At 35.5% G+C, this 19,486-nt stretch overlaps 1 protein-coding gene across 5 annotated transcripts in view; it reads right to left on the reverse strand.

Moving 5' to 3' along the window:
• CDC27 (cell division cycle 27) overlaps positions 1–19,486 on the reverse strand; it is a 60,550-nt gene that overhangs the window by 9,128 nt on the left and 31,936 nt on the right. For 2 of the 5 annotated variants that reach the window (XM_007456735.1, XM_007456737.1), the window contains 7 exons: positions 18,514–18,629; positions 9,964–10,063; positions 8,526–8,733; positions 8,141–8,313; positions 4,940–5,092; positions 3,847–4,055; positions 1,885–2,002 (listed from right to left, as the gene is read on the reverse strand). In XM_007456735.1, the coding sequence (XP_007456797.1) occupies positions 1,885–2,002; positions 3,847–4,055; positions 4,940–5,092; positions 8,141–8,313; positions 8,526–8,733; positions 9,964–10,063; positions 18,514–18,629 (1,077 nt within the window). Of the gene's footprint in view, positions 1–1,884; positions 2,003–3,846; positions 4,056–4,939; positions 5,093–8,140; positions 8,314–8,525; positions 8,734–9,963; positions 10,064–18,513; positions 18,648–19,486 lie in introns of all 5 variants that reach the window. The other 3 variants (XM_007456734.1, XM_007456733.1, XM_007456736.1) reach the window with 2 other exon arrangements.

Raw genomic sequence — 19,486 nt, forward strand, 5'->3', positions numbered from 1 at the left:
CGGGAGGATCCCACATGCCGCGGAGCGGCTGGGCCCGTTGAGCCATGGCCGCTGAGCCTGCATGTCCGGAGCCTGTGCTCCGCAACTGGAGAGGCCATGGCAGTGAGAGGCCCACGTACCGCAAAAAAAAAAAAGAAAGAAAAAAAATGAAGTGGAAAAGACTCAGACATAGAAAACAAACTTATGATTACCAAAGGGAAAGGGGTGGGGGAGGGATAAATTAGGAGTTTGGGACTAACAGATACAGACTACTATATACAAAATACATAAACAGCAAGGACCTACTGTATAGCACAGGGAACTATATTCAGTATCTCATATTAACCTACAATGGGAAAGAATCTGAAAAAGAATATATATATATATATATATATAACTGAATCATCTTGCTGAAAACCTGAAACTAACACAACATTGTAAATCAACTATACTTCAAAAAAAAAAAACAAAAACAGGGAAACTATAGCAAAGATAAGTGACCTTTGTAGGTCTTAGAACCCCCAGATCACACAATGCTGGACTATGGGCTTTAGAAACTGGCCAGTGGGGGGTGTTCAACCATCACACTTTGTCTGTTTTATATTGTATAATTATGAAACCATGACCCAGTCTCTTACCTGGAATTTGAGTGTGATTGGAAAGTGGGATTAAAACTGAAATTATGTTCCTTGAAAATCTCAATTAAAATAAATAAATAAGTTAATAAAATAAAATAAAGTGGAGTGAATGGATGTGACTGTGGAACTTTAACGAACAAGAATGTGAGAGTAGGTACTGCCAACATCTGGTGCTAAATTCATCTATGCAATGATCTTTGCAGAAGGTTATTACTACATGTGGCCAAATATTCTGCCCACAGAACTGAAATCCTAAATACTAGTTTCCTAACAGAGGAGCATACTCTTTTATCTAAAAACTTTAAAGAAACCACTCAAAATTATAAAACAATCTGTTCCACAATAACTTTAGAAGCAAGCCTACTATAAAAAATGTTCAACTTCACTAAAAGGTATCAAGAGATAATCAAGTTTGGTTTAATCTTAAGTAAAGTGATGGAAAAAAAATCTTTAATTTGACATACTTTACATTTTTTGCACAGTATCTAACTATAAAAGAAGTTACCATGTCAATTTTTAAGAAAATTATTGTAAAGAACTAGAATTCTTCCCCCAAAATGAATAGTGAAATTCCAAACTAATATAATTTTCCTCATATTGTACGCTTGTTCACACAAAAGCCAAACTTGCTGAGAGAAAGAAAAGGGGGCAGGGGAAGGAAAGAGGGAGAGGGGAAGGGGGTGAGAGGGCAAGAAAAAGAACTTAAGGTACCATGCTTGCAGAGAAACTAGTAAATGAGATTTTAAAAAGCAAACATACCTTTTCTCCTATCTTATCAAAGTACAACTTATTATCAGATACATTAAAAAAAATAAATATAAAATTGGCAATCCACACTGCCTTATAATAATTTTAATTAGTCCTGACATATCTATATCACTCAGAGGCTAAAATACAGGAAATAATTTGCCTTAAATTATTAATTACTTAATTTAGGAGCTAAATATTAATATGGAAAACTGCTTTCAAAAATATGAAGTATCTCATATGAGTGTTATAATAACCCTATGAGGTATGCAAGGTGGTATTACTTGTCATTCATAAAATAGAACCTCAGAGAAATTAAGTAACTTGCCCAAAGAATGAGGGTACTCCAGTGATTTCTCTTTATGCCAAGCAAAAAGGCAATATTTTTGGCTATAAAAGAATCTAGGATATTGTTTCAAGAATAACAATAACAAAAAGCCCTAATTTTCATTGTAGCAATTAAGTCAATAACAAACATTTCAAAAGGGATTAACTGAACAATACTTAGAAAGCTACTTACTACTCCAATGTGGCAAAGCAAAACTGAACTTTGAGGGTTGATGTCAAGTGCTTTCTGGAAATGCATTTCTGCAAGGCTGAATTTTTCTTGCTTGTAATAAATCATTCCTAAACCATACCTGAGAGTTTAAAATAAAGTACAATTTTAGGGATATGAACTGCTAATTTAGTTCAACTAATAAAAGGATATGTATGGAATGTGGCATTTTAATAAACCAGTAGAAAAATACTGATGGTCTTAGGATAGGCAAAAACTATCAGTCATGATAAAAAATTGTCAAAGAATTCTAGACAAGTCACTTTTACAGGTAAAAACAATAAATCCAATCCAGTCAATCAACCAATCAATCAAATAAAACTATAACAATGAGGGAAAAAAGAACCACATCCTTAGACCCACCACTACAATCTAGATTTAGTAACTAATTTTTACTGAGTGGTTATCATGTGTGTGTGCCAAGAATTTTGTTAAATTCTTTGTGTGATTTATCTCATTTAATCCTAGAAGGAACCAAGGAGATAGGTACTGTTACCAATCACATTTTTAAATAAAGAAACTGAGGCTTAGAGAAGTTAAATAACTTGCCCAAAGTTATACAGCTAATAAGGATTCTAATCAGTTCCTTCCTTTATGATTCTAGACCCTAAACTCCTAACAATGCTACTTCCATGTTATTTGTCCAAATGCATATATATTTTATACTACAATTGGAATATGCATAGTGTCATGTTCTGCTTCCATCCCGTCTCCCCACTCACTGTGTCAAAACTATGCTCCTACAGATTTCAAAATTTACAGACTTCAAAATCATATTTTTTAAATGCTTCAAATAGACTTCAAAATTATACATTTTAAAGACTATGTAACAGTATAGTAACTTCATATACAGGTATTTTTCCTCAATTTTCAAAACATCAAATGAACACATTGTGACTGATTTACATTAAGGATCCCTCTTGGCTAAACTAGCTAATGATGATGGGGAATAAACACCAAATAATTAAGAAAAAAAGCACAATAGTATATCTGCTTTATTTGTGTGGTTTTGTTTATTATTATAATTGTGTTAGAGGTGAAGAAAAGGTATGAAAAGTTCTGTGCTAATAATGGTGAAAGTGGAGATAACTGAAGACTGGAGTTGGAAAAACAAATTTGCTTAATGTTTAGTTAAATACTTATATAGTTACCTAATTAACTCAATATTGAAATTCTTCCCAGTAAAAGCTTGTTAGTCTAAATATTCCTCCTTTTCTCTAATTGAAACAATTATTTTTATAGCATAAGATTTGATATGGTAAAGTTTTTTTAAGAATGCAACTATTGCAATATAGCAGAACAGACAGTACACATTTAAAAAACAACAGAAGTCCTATTAAGAACTGAGCTCTGAAAATATCACAGAGAACTTTATGTGAATGTTGGCAAGCCTGACTGTTTAATAGGTCGGGAAGCTAGCACTTATCAGGCCATCTTTCAGGCAATGTAACTACTTAGAAATGAGATATCCATTAAAAAACACATATACACAAATGAAAAAATATATTTCAGTAATCTAGTGCTTCAGATTTAGTGACAAATAGAAAACTGCTATAATGATTAACCCAAAAGATTAACCTTCCACAGTCCCAACCACTTTCTATTTTAATCACCATTTTAGTGTTCTAAGAAAAAGTAGCAAATCAAAGTAACAAAACCACCTATTTGCAAAAATTTGGTAGGAGAAAAGGTTGAAACTGTTGAATATAAGGATCTGGAATTCTATTGGCATTAGTTAAGAGTTTGTTAAAGGTATAAATTTCACATAAAAAACCATTTTGGTTAGAAGTTATCAACTAGTAGGTACCATTCTTAAGTATTAGTTAGTAATCAAATTCATGACAACAAAGAGATATCTAACAAGAAAAATTACTGAGTATCAGCCCCATCAATAAGACACTGCCTTTGCACTTTGTTAGCACTTACCATGCATTATAATGTCTAGGATTGACTCTGATAGCATTTCGAAAACAAGCTAATGCTTTGTCTAATTCTTCAGTTAACACAAACTCATGCCCTAATAGAGTATAGGCATAAGCATAATTTGGATCAACCTGGATAGCTCTCTGGAAGAATTTAATCGCAATATCATGTTCCCGTTGCAAACTGAAACAGTTCCCTGCAGCACACCAGGCCTTAAAAAAATGGAAACAAGAACCAAATGCACAATTAAAATTTTGTTTTATTTTTTTCTAACAAAGGCAATCTATGACTAAAATCAAGACTCAGATCTTACTTAGAACAGAAAGACAACAATTGAAAGAGTTTTAATATAGTCAATCCTCATTCATGGATTCCATATTGGCAAATTTGTCTACTTTCTAAAATTTATTTGTAAAACCAAAATCAATACTTGCAGTGCTTTAGTGATCACTGGTGGATCCAAGTGTGATATGTGTGTGTGTATTTCCCCTAGGAGCAATGGTTCAGTATTTGCCAATTCAGTGTTCATGGAGACTACAAAGTACCACTAAATATTCTTGAGATACACAGAAATAAAATCCTTATAGGACTGAAACATGTAAACTGTGCCTGTCTTAAAATGACAGTTAAAATTATTATTTTAATTTAAAATGAGCACTTTAAAAAAATCTCTATTTCTGTTTAATGAACTCTACTCTTGGTGACAACAGCAATTATAACAAAACCAAATCTTGATTAATCCTGAATGAAATATCTGCTTTATGATTTTTCTATTTGTGAATCTGCACCATATACTCTAGGATTTCCCTTTCTCTGAGTCCCTGCCTATACAGAAGAATACGAAAATAAGTGTGGGTGATACTAAATGAATGATTTGGGTCATTTCCGTTTGGTAAAGATGATCAAAAGATAGCTACAGGGAATTCCCTGGTGGTTCAGTGGTTAGGACTCTGCACTCTCACTGCCTAGGGCCCGGGTTCACTCCCTGGTCAGGGAACTAAAATCCCACAAGCTGCGCTGGTGAGGCAAAAAAAAAAAAAAAAAAAAAAAATTAAAAAAAGATAGCTACATAAGCAAAGTGTTTCAGTTAATTTACCTCTGGTGAATTTTTATCCATATCTGTTAAGTCTTTTGAAAGAACTGAAAGAGCAACATCTTTTTGAAGATGCCAAAGTGTTGTAGAGTAGATCTCCATGCCTTCGACTCTGTAATTCTCAATTCTTCTAACCTCTGAGAATATTCTTTCAGCCTGAAATACAAAAACTAGTAAGCGGAAAACAAGTTGATACAATTTACATATATAGAGGGAGAGTGCTGAGCACTGTTCTCATAGGACCTAAACGCTGCCTTGTTTTACAGTGTTTATGTGAACTAGTATTGATACTAACACATGGCCAAATTGAGCAAGCTTCCATGGTAGGTCAAATATTGATGTAATCATATTCACACCTAACCTAGTTTTTATAAACAAGTTATGGCAGGAACATGAATTCTGAAAAGAAAATTTGTTTCCACCAAAAAGAAGAGAGATCTATACAAGGTTAATAATTTAAAAAGTCAATTATTTTATTCTCAAAAAACACTATTCCATGTTTTAATTATGGCTTTATAGAATAACTCTCAGGAAAGGTGAGAGAAGAACGACCTGTGTAATACAAAACCTATTTTTGTACTGATTATTAAGAGGTTGAGCTGAAAACTTCAGGGGAAAAACAGGCTTGGCTGGCCACCAACCCTATGGCATGTTGAGCACTGAATATTTCCATCAATGTCTTACCTGCTAGGAACTATAGTCCCTGCCTAGTATAATTCCCTTTTCTTCTGCAGCACTCTACTGACTTTAGGGTCCCTTCTCAGCTACCAGGTCAAAGTTTTTCCTCACCACACTCAAAGCTTCCAGAACTGTGCTTCTCTCCCCTGAAGTTCGAGGCTTTGGGTTCTGTAGCTCCCCAGTTTATCAATTCAGTAAGTTAAAAATTCTGAAAGTCAAGTTTAGTTTAGAATAAGGAATATCTGGTCTACTCTTAATGAAATGAAGATGACAAAATATGGAAACAGAATTTATAAAACTAGAAAAATAGGAACAATTCTTACATATGGCCATATACTATCTAAATTTAGCTTAGATTTGTGACTTCCCTGAATCCCTTAAAAGTTATACAGATAAGTTTTTCAAATGGGCATTTTTCACACATGCATTGGTTAAGAGAAGACAGACCTAACCATCTGCTAAATACAGGTTTTGGAAACCTTCTGGTTTAAAATTTTTCAGAATCTATTGCTTCCTCTGAAAAGTGACTGTGCCATAGACAAAAAGGAAAATGAAAAAAAACTTATTAAGTTGAAACAAAGGCTTTCTTTCTTTTTTTTTTTTTGCAGTACGCGGGCCTCTCACTGTTGTGGCCTCTCCCGTTGCAGAGCACAGGCTCCGGATGCGCAGGCTCAGCGGCCATGGCTCATGGGTTTAGCCGCTCCGCAGCATGTGGGATCTTCCCGGACCGGGGCACGAACCCGTGTCCTCTGCATCGGCAGGCGGACTCTCAACCACTGCGCCACCAGGGAAGCCCCAAAGGCTTTCTTTAGTTAAATATCTGGGTCTATATCTGCTCTATAATTAGGGGTAACAATAAAATTCACGTAAAGTACCTGTGAAACAATAAATAAGAAATAATCCAAACAAAGCTTTTACCTGTGTACCAATTAAAAAAAACACAATCCAGCAATGAAAAAGTCCTTCTGTCTACAACTCTTTTTTCTTTAGTACTCAAAATTACAAGATAAATTACAATTTATTACAAGATAGATTACAAAAATTACAAGATAAATTACAATTGTAATTTACAATAAATTACAATTCTGCATTTATTCTCTACCTGGAAGTACACTTCACCCCTAGAGCTTTGCATGGCTCATTCAGGGAGAAGTAACCTTTTTCTGAGCATGTTTTTAAAAAATAGCACCATACTTCACTGTCTCCCAATCTCCTTACCATGCTTCATTTTTCTTTCATATGACTTATTGCCATGTCATATGCTTATTGCTATTATTATTGCTATTTCTTTCATATGCTTATTGCCTGTCCTTATATATTTATTGGCTTACAATATGTCTCTTACTAGCAAGTAAGCTCTCTGAAGGCAAGCAATTATCTGTCTAGCTATATTACAGTACAGAATAGAGTCTAGGATACAACATGCACTCAAATATATGCTGAAAGTAATCAGGGCAAATAAGTGACCTTATTATCAACTTTAAATAATTTATGTTAGAGAAATTTTACTAATATATAGGTTTCTTAAAGTTTTTTTAAACGTTTTTCTAATTTTAAGTTTAGGGGCAGGGGGATGAAGTGCTTTGAAAGAAGAAATGGGGAGTAAATTAGAATTTTCTTTGGCTTTAGGCTTATCATCCTCTCCTTTCCTGATTTAAACAGATAACTTAAGCAACAAATATAATTAAAATTAAAATGATAAAAGCCTTGTAATACGGAAATTATGTTCTCGATTACATACAACTTTCTTCATAGTATTAAATTTATAAAACATACTAAATGCCAAAAAGTCATCCCAGTAAGAACTCTAGTAGAAAGAATTGATTATAAATATCTATTACATGGTAAATACATATTTTCAGATCCAACTGAGTACAAATGTTTCACATAAGAATGTATCGATGGGGACCTCCCTGGTGGTCCAGGGGTAAAGAACCCACCTTTCAAGCAGGGGACGCAGGTTCCATCTCTGGTCGGGAACTAAGATTCCCACATGCTGTGGGGCAACTAAGCCCGCCTGCCACAACTATTGAGCTCACGCCTCAAGGAGACAGCCCGCGTGCCACAACTAGAGAGAGAATACCTTCCCGCCACAACTAGAGAGAAGCCCGAGCGGCACAACTAGAGAGAAACCCAAGCAGACCGTGTGCCGTAACAAAAAGATCCTGCATGCCTCAACAAAGATCCTGTGTGCCCCAACTAAGACCTGACACAAGCCAAAAAAAAAAAAGGAAAAATAAATTAAAAAAAAAGAGAATGTACGGATGACTTGGGTTCTCTACAAATCTATCTCAAGTAATCCCAAAGAATTTAATCTACCCCTTAACACAAGAAAGAATTGTGCTCATATATATATGTATATATATATATATATATATATATATATATATATATATAGTGACAAAATAAATATAGACATTACATAATAAATACTGACCCTTTATATCTAGGCTTCTCAAGCATAAGCATTTTAATTAAATTAAAATTATCTCTAGAAAGGCATATATAACTATTTTTCATACTTACTTGCATGTACTCTGAAAGTTCAAAATAGGCCCTTCCAATCTGGCACAGGACCCAACCAGTATTGTAGTGGTGAGAAGGTAGGTGGCTCAAGATATTTATAGCTTCTTTGCAGTTGTATGAGCACAAAGCTAAATAACCTTTCCCCATTTCACGAAGAAGGCTCATCAAACCTTCTAGGAGAAAACAATGTAGTAAACAAAGGAGAAAAACACAGTAAAGCAGTCTGGTTTTCTTGAAAGGTTAATTACAAAATAATTCATTAAAAATTCCAACATCTATTCAGAAAAAAATGGAAAGCACTTTAATGAATATAAATAAATTTACTTAAAATAAGTGAATAAAATAAAATAAAATACAAAGAAGATACTAAGCATTTAAAACAGACCTGCTGCTGCTTTCTGTAGATTAAATGCCTGGATCTGAGGTGTGATTGTGGAGATTTTCCCTTCTGAAATGATTGCAGAGTCTAATTTTGTTATTTCTAGGCTATCATTTATGTTAGGTTGAGTTATTCCTCCTTTATTAGTTTTACTTTTTGTTTTTCTGTTTGGGATTTTAGGTGGAAACTTCATTTTTAATTTTTTGCTATTCTCCTGTAACAAGAAGGAAAATCCCACAATTATACTCATTTATTTTAGACATCACCCCAACCCTTTTCTCAAGTATTAGATATAAAATAAACAGTTTTGATTGATCTGTATTTTTCTCAGAAAACAAGTCATCAAAGTCATTTAATTTGGAATGCAACAATTCTGAAAATAAATCATAGTAACTAACTAGTGTTTAAGGTACATTAGCTTTAAGCATTTCTCTTTATTGAAAGTATATCACTTTTGGGACTTCCCTGGTGGTCCAATGGTTAAGCATCCGCCTTCCAATGCAGGGGACCTGGGTTCGATCCCTGGCTGGGGAACTAAGATCCCACATGCCGTGGGGCAACTAAGCCCACACACCACAACTAGAGAGAAGCCCGCGCGCCGCAACGAAGAGCCCATGTGCCGCAACTACGACCCAATGCAGCCAAATAAATAAATAAACAAACAAACAAACATTTTTAAAAAACCATCACTTTCATTTATTACTTAAAAATAAGAAAGTAAGTAGATACAACAACTATCTAATTGTCTCAGAGCATTGTAATTTATAAGGTACAAAATTGCTGATCTATATATGTCAAAGTTAAAGACTGTCCATAATATTTGTCAATGGATGAAGAAAATTTACCAAAGGTATAAGTTCCTCCAATTGTGCAAAGAAACGTGCGAAGAAAACACAGAAAATTTCCATTTACTCTTCCCACAACTTTTAGCAATGGTAACATTTGACATAACCGTAGTACACCATCAAATCCAGGAAATTGGAATTGGTACAACACTAGCAACCAAAACTATACATCTTATTTGGATTTCATCAGTTTTCACATGTACCTTTTAAAAAATTTTGGTGTGTATAGTTCCAAATAATTTTGTCACATATATGGATTTGTGTAATCAACTACCACAATAAAGATATAGGACTGCTCTACCACTACACAAAGAAATTCCCTTGTGCTATGCTGTCAGTCACATCCTCCCCTCAGTTCTAACTCCTAATAACCATTGACCTGCTCTCCATCACTATAATTTTGTAATTTCTACAATGTTATATTTATTAAAGGACCAAGAAAATTTACAAATGTTACAGATGGTCCTCCAAATTAAAAAATATTAAAAAATTTTTAAATAGTCTCCTAAGTTATTCATCAGACACTGAGTCATCGATGAACAGAAATTTTAGAGGAGGAAGCATTAAGTAAATGTGACATACAGAAATCTTTAAATTACCTTGGTTGTAGAGCTGTCACTAGTAAAAAGTCGTGAACTTCTTCGAGGCAGTGCATTTGGGGGAGATGTGATAGTGGGGCTCAATACCTGAGGTGTTGTACTAAAAAATTATAAAAGTAGACATTAAAAAAAAAAACTCAGTTTATGACCATTAACTATTGTTTCAATTCAAGTATATTAAAAAATAAGGATTCAACATGTTTGCATTCTAAAATTGATGAGATTAGTCCTTTTCTCATCCCCCTATGAAAACTCTTATTTAAAAAATGATTCTTGTTACGATAAAATGATAAAAATTAGAGCACAGATCTTCACTCTATCTGAAATTGCTAATTTGAACTTAAAACAATCCACATAAAAATTATGGGTCAATAAATTGTAAACACATCTATAAACCAATTATCTCTAGCCCTCATTTGCAACTATAGCAAGTTAGAGAAAAAGAAAAAGAAAGCTGGACATGGACAGTCTAAATGTTGGGTATTTGCCAACAAATAAATACCACTAGAACAATTGATACCTGGGAAGTTATTACCCTGTAACTTCAAACAGCCACACCAAGGGATTATTCTGTTTAGAGCAAAAGGAATCTAATAATCACTTGGATAGAATTTTTTTTTTTTTTACTTTAAAGGCAAATCTTAAGATTTAAGAATTCTATTATTGATACACACACTATACATAAAATAGATAAACAACGATTTACTGTATAGCACAGGGAACTATATTCAGTATCTTATAATAGCCTACAATGGAAAAGAATCTGAAAAAGAATATATGTATATGTATGTGTGTGTATATATATATATATGTATGTATAACAAATCATTTTGCTGTACACCTGAAACTAATACAATTTTGTAAATCAACTATAGTTCAATTAAAAAAAAAAGAATTCCATTGTTAGAAAGCAAGCAGATTTAAACCTCAAATTATCTAATTGACAGTAAGTCTATGGACTAAACTATTTACAGTTTATACAGCTTATGGGAAATCCTACTAATTACCTGAGTCTGGGTCAAAGAAGCTTCTGAAAATAAAAGAGAAGCTGACCAGTGAATAAAAGAATGCACAGGCTTTCAAAGACACAATCTCAATGTAGAGATTTCAGCAAGTGAGGTTATTTGGGTTGACCAATTTATTTTTTAATGATAATTTTTTAATTAATACTATTTTTTTTTTTTGCACAGTTTAAGGTTCACAGCAAAACTGAGGGGAAGGTGCAGAGAATTTCTATATACCCCCTGCCCCCACACATGCACAGCCTCCCCCATTATCAGCATCCCCCACCAAAGTGGAACAATGTTACAGTTGATGAATCTACAGTGACTATCACATCGTCACTCACTGATAATCACCCAAAGCCCATAGTTTACCTTAGAGGTCACTCTTGGTTTTGTACATTCTATGGGTTTGGAAAAATGTATTATGACATGCATCCATCATTATGTTATCATACAGAATGTTTTCACTGCTCTAAAAATCCTCTGTGCTCTGCCTACTCATCCCTCCTCCTTCCTTGGCAACTACTTACCTTTATACTGTTTCCATAGTTTTGCCTTTTCCAGAAACCTATTCATTTTTTAAAGTACCATTATCCTTTACTTGGCAGGAACAACTATGTGTCATTTATACTATACATGTAAGCTATATTTTGTCAATAAGATTATGTAACTGTAGAAAAGACTTTTGCCTGAGAAGTAGGAGGGAATAATTTCATAGTATGGAGCAGTTTATAGGGAGGACAAGCCTGAGAAAGATGCTGAGCTTGCTTTAAACAGGTAAAAGGCTACATGAGGGTAACATACATCTTGTGGGGGTAGAAGTAAAAATAATAAGAGAGCTCTGGGGTTAGGAGGTTAAAGAAGACATCCCTGTATTATAATTTTCATTAGGGTTCTGTTAGCTCCAAAGGGCCATCTGACAAAATAAAAAACTCAAAGTCTGACAGGCACCAGAAAAGTGAAACAGGATACTGCATCTGTTTAACTAGGAGTTTGACACTGAAAGCCATGTGCTCCAGAATCAGATTGTTGAAGTTTGAAATCAGGTTCTACCACTTACTACTTAATTTGACTATGTGCCAATTATATGAAATACCATTTTAAAAAGCTTTTGTAAATAGCATCATCTTATGGCTTTGCAATAAAATATGAAATATCCTAGTAATTACAGGAAAACGCCTTGGAAAGATTATAGAAATGATTTTTAGAGGTTAACATGTGGAGAAAATGATGACACACAAACTTTCTTGGGTGATTTAGCTAAGAGTACTAAATAAAAGAACAGACTTCTACCAATTATGATAGAGTAATATGGAATTATTTATTCCAGATTTATTCTCCCATCTTAATCAACTATAATACTGAACAAAATATATGAAACCATCTTTTTCAGACACTGGACAGCAGGTAGCACATGCGTGAGGAAAGTTCTGAGGATACAGGGCAGGGAAAGGGAACACAACTAGAGCTCAGTGGTCTCCATGTGTTGAGAAGAAAATGTTGAGAATTCAGGGAAGCCAAGGCAGTTAGAATCTGCAGGTTGCAGCACCAGAAAGGAGAGCGCTACAAAGAGGGGAGCTCCAAAGATCTGTAAGAGGTTTCCCTAGAGTCTTCAGTTGAAAACTGACCAGTGCAGGTGTTTGAGTGTTGTATGATAATTTGCCTAGTCTTGTCCCAAGTTGTTGATAGGGAGCTTTTAAATCTTCAGAATTTCCCAAGTGATATCTTTGTTACTCATTGTGGGTGTCTGGGACCATGCCTAAGTTTATGCTAATGAAGTAACTCATGTGGGGTCCTAAGATAGTTTCAGGATGGGGGGCTGGCCACATTGGAAAGATTAACCATGTGACTAGAGAACTGGGCTTTGAGCTAGGTGATAATAGCTTGACCTCCTCCAGGAAGGGGAAGGTGGCTGGAGACTAAGCTCATTCAAGGGGTCAATGACACAATATATCATGCCTATGTAATAAAACCCCATTAAAAACTCTGAACATCAAATCTTGGTTAGTTTCCTGGTTGATGAACACACAGATATGCCGAGAGGGTGACATCTTGATTCCAATGGAGAGGACACAGAGGCTCTTGTATTCAGTACTCTCCCAGATCTTAACTTATGGGTCTCATTTGTCTGGTCCTGCTCTGTATCTTTTATAATAAAACTGTAATTTTAAGTATAGCACTCTCCTAGATTCTGTAAGTTGTTCTAGCAAATTATCAAACCTGAGGGGCTAGCATGAATCCTCAAATTTGTAGCCAGTTGGTTAGAAGTGTGAGTGGCTTGGGGAACCCCTGAGCTTGTAACTGGCATGTCAGTAAGACTTGATGCAGTCTTGTTGGGACTGTGAACATAGCCTGCAAAATCTATGCTAAGCCTGGGTAGTTAGCATCAGAATTGCTTTACAGTATTGCAGTGAGGAAACTACCAGAATGTGGTGAAAGAACTACTGAAAAGGAGCAGGCAGAACAATTCTTGGAGCTCACCTTGGTCCGGGAATGGCTCATATTTTCAATAGCCAGAGTGAAAAAACCTCATACTAAACAGACCACTGAGTAGAGTACTCAAAGTGGGGCAAAATTAATCCAGACTAAAGGCTGCTCTTGTCCCACCGAACAAATTAAAAAGCAAAACCTGAAAGGATCAAGCTGTTAACAAGTAATTTAAGTGCATCCCACATATGGTCACCTTATCTTTGATAAAGGAGGCAAGAATATACAATGGAGAAAAGACAGCCTCTTCAATAAGTGGTGCTGGGAAAACTGGACAGCTACATGTAAAAGAATGAAATTAGAACACTCCCTAACACCATACACAAAAATAAACTCAAAATGGATTAGAGACCTAAATGTAAGGCCAAACACTATAAAACTCTTAGAGGAAAATATAGGCAGAACACTCTATGACATAAATCACAGCAAGATCCTTTTTGACCCACCTCCTAGAGAAATGGAAATAAAAACAAAAATAAACAAATGGGACCTAATGAAACTTAAAAGCGCAGCAAAGGAAACCATAAACAAGACGAAAAGACAGCCCTCAGAATGGGAGAAAATATTTGCAAACGAAGCAACTGACCAATTAATCTCCAAAATATACAAGCAGCTCATGCAGCTCAATATCAAAAAAACAAACAACCCAATCCAAAAATGGGCAGAAGACCTAAATAGACATTTCTCCAAAGAAGATACACACATTGCCAACAAACAGATGAAAGGATGCTCAGCATCACTAATCATTAGAAAAATGCAAATCAAAACTATAATGAGGTATCACCTCACACTGGTCAGAACGGCCATCATCAAAAAATCTACAAACAATAAATGCTGGAGAGGGTGTGGAGAAAAGGGAACCCTCTTGCACTGTTGGTGGGAATGTAAATTGATACAGCCACTATGGAGAACAGTATGGAGGTTCCTTAAAAAACTAAAAATAGAACTATCATATGACCCAGCAATCCCACTACTGGGCATATAACCCGAGAAAACCATAATTCAAAAAAAGCCTGCCGATGCAGGGGACATGGGTTCGTGCCCCGTCCGGGAAGATCCCACATGCCGTGGAGTGGCTGGGCCTGTGAGCCATAGCCGCTGAGCCTGTGCGTCTGGAGCCTGTGCTCCTCAACGGGAGAGGCCACGACAGTGAGAGGCCCGTGTACCGCAAAGAAAAAAAAAAAAAAAAGTCATGTACCACAATCTTCATTGCAGCACTATTTACAAGAGTCAGGACATGGAAGCAACCTAAGTGTCCAATGACAGATGAATGGATAAAGAAGATGTGGCACATATATACAATGGAATATTACTCAGCCACAAAAAGAAACGAAATTGAGTTATTTGTAGCGAGGTGGATGGACCTAGAATCTGTCGTACAGGGTAAAGTAAGTCAGAAAGAGAAAAACAAATACCGTATGCTAACACATATATATGGAATCTAAAAAAAAAAATGGTTCTGAAGAACCTAGGGGCAGGACAGAAATAAAGATGCAGATGTAGAGAATGGACTTGAGGACACGGGGAGGGGGAAGGGTAAGCTGGGACAAAGTGAGAGAGTGGCATTGACATATATACACTACCAAATGTAAAATAGATAGCTAGTGAGAAGCAGCTGCATAGCACAAGGAGATCAACTCGGTGCTTTGTGACCACCTAGAGGGGTGGGATAGGGAGGGTGGGAGGGAGACACAAGAGGGAGGGGATATGGGGTTATGTGTATACGTATAGCTGATTCACTTTGTTATACAGCAGCGACTAACACAACAATGTAAAGCAATTATACTCCAATAAAGATATTAAAAAAAAAATTTAAGTGCATCCCAGAACAAAACTTGAAAAATACTTAAAAGGATACAAAAAGTCCAGCACTCAACCACGTAAAATTTCCAATAACCGGCATACAAAAAAACCCTGGCATGGAAAGAAGCAGAAAAATATAACCTATACTGAAGAGAAAAACCAATCAATAAAAAACAGACACAGTAAGACTTAGTAGTTAAGATCATTAAAAGAGCTACTGGGCTTCCCTGGTGGCGCAGTGGTTGGGAGTCCGCCTGCCGATGCAGGGGGCGCGGGTTCGTGCCCCGATCTGGGAAGATCCCGCGTTCCGTGGGGCGGCTGCGCCCGTGAGCCATGGCCGCTGAGCCTGTGCGTCCGGAGCCTGTGCCCCGCAGCGGGAGAGGCCACGACAGTGGGAGGCCCGCGTACCGCAAAACAAAACAAAACAAAACTGAAAAAAAAAAAAAAAAATATATATATATATAAAAGAGCTACTATAAAATGTAGTTCCATGTTAAAAAAGGTAGAAGAAAGCATGGGCATGTTAAGGAGAGAACCAAATCAAACTTCTAGAGATGAAAAATAGAATGCCTGAAATACACACACACACACACACACACACACACACACACACACACACTGAATGGGATTAACAGCAGATTAGACACTGCAGAAGAAAAGATTCGTTAGCTTGACGACACAGTAGTAAACCCTATCCAAAATGAAAGAGAAGAAAAAGACTGGAAACAAAAAAGAACAGAGTATTAGTGAACTGTGGGACAACTTTAAACAGTCTAATATACATGTACTTTAAGTCCCAGAATGAGAGAGAAGGACATGGACAGAAAAAGTATTTGAAGAAATAATGGCCCCAAATTAGCTAAATCTGATGAAAACTATCAACTTACAGATCCAAGGAGCTCAATGAATTTGAAGGCCAAGAAAGGAGAAAACACACTACAGCACATCATAATCAAATGGCTTAATTATCAGTGATAAAGAAAAAATCTTAAGAGTCAGAGAAAAGAGACAGATTACGTACATAGAGAAATAAAAATGAGGATGGCAACAGGCTTCTTGTCAGAAGCAATGCAAGCCAGTAGACAGGAAAGCAACATCTTTAAAGAAAAAAAAAACTGTCAACTAGAATTCCATACCCAGGACTTCCCTGGTGGTCCAATGGGTAAGACTCCGTGCTCCCAATACATGGGGCCCGGGTTTGATCCCTGGTCGGGGAACTGTTAGATCTCGCATGCATGCCACAACTAAGGGTCCACATGCTGAAACTAAGAAGCCCACATGCTGCAACTAAGAAGTCCACATGCCACAACTAAAGATTCTGCATGCCTCAACGAAGATTCTGCATGCTGCAACTAAGACACAGTGCAGCCAAAATAAATAAATAAATAAATATTTTTAAAAAAGAATTCAATACCCAGTGAAAATATCTTTCAAAAATAAAAACAAAGGTGAACTTAAAACCTTCTTCTGCATACAAAGGCTGAAAAAAAATTCATAACCAACAGACCTAGACTACAAGAAATGTTAAAAGAAGTCCTTCAAGATGAAGAAAAAAAAATACCAAATTGAAATTTGGATCTACAGAAAGAAACAGAGCGCCAGAAACAGTAAATATGTGGGTATCTATAAAACAGACTTCTTTTTCTTATTAAAAAAAAAATCTCTGTTAAAGATAACTATTTAAGGCAGAAACTACAACAATCACTCTAAAGTAAAATATATGACAGCAATAGCATACAGACTGAGAGAGGAGCATGAAAATATACTGTTATAAGGTTTTATACTGTATGTGACATAGTATAGTATTACGTGAAGGTAGACTTTGATAAGTTAAAATGTGTAATATAAACCCTAAAACGACCTCTAAAAAGACAAAATAAAGAGTAAGTGTTAATAAGGCAATGTTATGGGTTGAATTGTATCTCCAAAAGGATATGTTGAAGCCCTAACCCCCAGTACTGTTAATGTGAACTTTTTGGGAAATATGGTCTTTTTAGATGTAATCAAGTTAAGATGAGGTCATCAGGGTGGGCCCTAATTCAATATGACTGATGTCCTAATAAGAAAAAGGAAATCTGAATACAGAGGCACACAGGGAAGATGGCTATGTGGAGACAGAGGCAAATACTGAGTTTGTACTACCACAAAATAAGGAATGCCTGGGGCTACCAAAAGCTAGAAGAGATAAGGATCCTCTCCTAGTGGCTTCAGAAGAAGCATGGCCCTGTCTATACCTTGATTTTGGATTATAGCTTCTAGAACTGTGAGTGAATAAACTTCTGTTGTTTTAAGCCACCCAGTTTGTGGTACTTTGTTACAGTAGCTGTAGGAAACTAAAACAAGCAATAAAGAAGATAAATTGGTGCATATCAACTATACCTTAACTTAAAAAAAGAGAAGATAAAATGGAATAATACAAAGAACACAAAAGCATTATAGTTGATGCATATTAGTTAGTATATTTGTTTAAAGTGAAATGTATAATGCAGTAAATTATGTATTCTTCAAGACTAGCATATACTTGGCCTGATTGATGCTGCTCTGCAGGAGGCCTCAGGCTCCTTCTCATAACTGAGCCTGAGGCAATCACTGTCACCTGCCTGAGAGCTGGCCCTCATGATGAGACTTACCATCCTGGCATTTTAGAAATGTTGAGGCCTTTTATATAGTCAAGGTGTATGCGCACGTACGTCTGTTTTAAGACTTATGGTACATGTTCATTATTTTAGGAGACAAAGTTGGAGCTTTCTCTTAAAATATTAGCTATAATTTATTTTTGAGTCCTTGAACAAGAGAGATCCCACTTAATACCACTTCTGTGTGGAAATGGATTCATTATTTGAAGATTTATTGGAAGATTAGTATTATGATCTATTTATAGAAATGCATAATAGGGGAAGGGGAGAATAATCTATCTGTACTTGACCAGTGGAGAAGGTCATATAAAAAAAGAAGAAAATTATTTTGGAGGACTGCTCAGAATATCTAGTTCAAAAAATTCATGAGGCAATTAGAGTAAAAAGGTATTTTAGCTAACTCTTGTCTTGATTTGCATTATAATACTCAACTAAAAATTAAACTCGTTTTTCAGTAAGTTAGAAATTTCAAATTTAACATATTCAAAATTTACAATAGTCATTCTAGAATTCTTGGGACAGTCAAAACCTGCCTAAACTGAAGGATTACAATCAAGTTTCACAATAAGAAACAATATCAAATAATGAACAATATCAAATAATGACAGCGTAATAAATACCTTGTTTGTGGGCCAGAACTTTGTGTTTGTGCAACAAGAATTGGAGTTACCTCTCGACTGTTTCCACTCTGTGAGAAGACAGACTTTGTTCCAGTTTGGCCGATTCTGGCAACAGACTGTAAAACACAAAAAGTCTAAGGTTTGTGAATTATAAATTGCACTGTAAATGATAAAAGACATCATGATGTGCCCGTCTACATTTTCCCAATACAAGATTTCATATTATATACCGTCTGTCATCTGAAAACACAAACTATTAATGTCATTATTTATGTCATTTTAGGTTAATTTAATGTTATATTAGAATGAACATCAGCCTATTTCTTCACATTAACCTCAGTATTTTTACCGTTATACTATCATCTTTCAACTTTAGTTTCCAGGGAAAGACTCAAAACTCCTAGAAGCCATTTATTTATATATCTTTCCCAATTGGGCTAAATGCTGAAGAACTCTAAGACAGCTACTATTCTCAAGATTTATGATCTAACTTAGTATACATAAAAAAAAAAAATACAGTAAGATTTTATAGCCCTTCTTTGACACTTAGTAAAAACAGTTCTAGAGTAATTCAGAGGAGTAGATTAAAAAAAAATCATCCGATTATTTTCCAAATTCTAAGAATATTGCTCTTAGAATTAGCATTTCTTTCTGGTGTGCTCAATCTTCTATTAACTGGTCTCTGCTTGCCCCTTCTCTTTTGTCTAATTTATTACCTTATTTCTATTTATTTTCATCACTTAACCTTTTTTTTTTCTTTTTTGGCTGCGCCACATGTAATGAGGGATCTTAGTTCCCCGACCAGGGATGAAGCCACGTCCCCCTGCAGTGGAAGCACGGAGTCTTAACCACTGGACCACCAGGGAAGTCCTCACTTAACTTCTTTATAAAGTGATCTCTGGCTACCGTGTCAGTGGATACTAAAAAATTTTTTTTACTACCAAATTAAGATCTTTAGCTACTCTCTCTTTCC

This window comes from Lipotes vexillifer, unplaced genomic scaffold (genome assembly GCF_000442215.2).
Source record: "Lipotes vexillifer unplaced genomic scaffold, Lipotes_vexillifer_v1.1 scaffold299, whole genome shotgun sequence".
Classification (NCBI taxonomy): domain Eukaryota; kingdom Metazoa; phylum Chordata; class Mammalia; order Artiodactyla; family Lipotidae; genus Lipotes; species Lipotes vexillifer.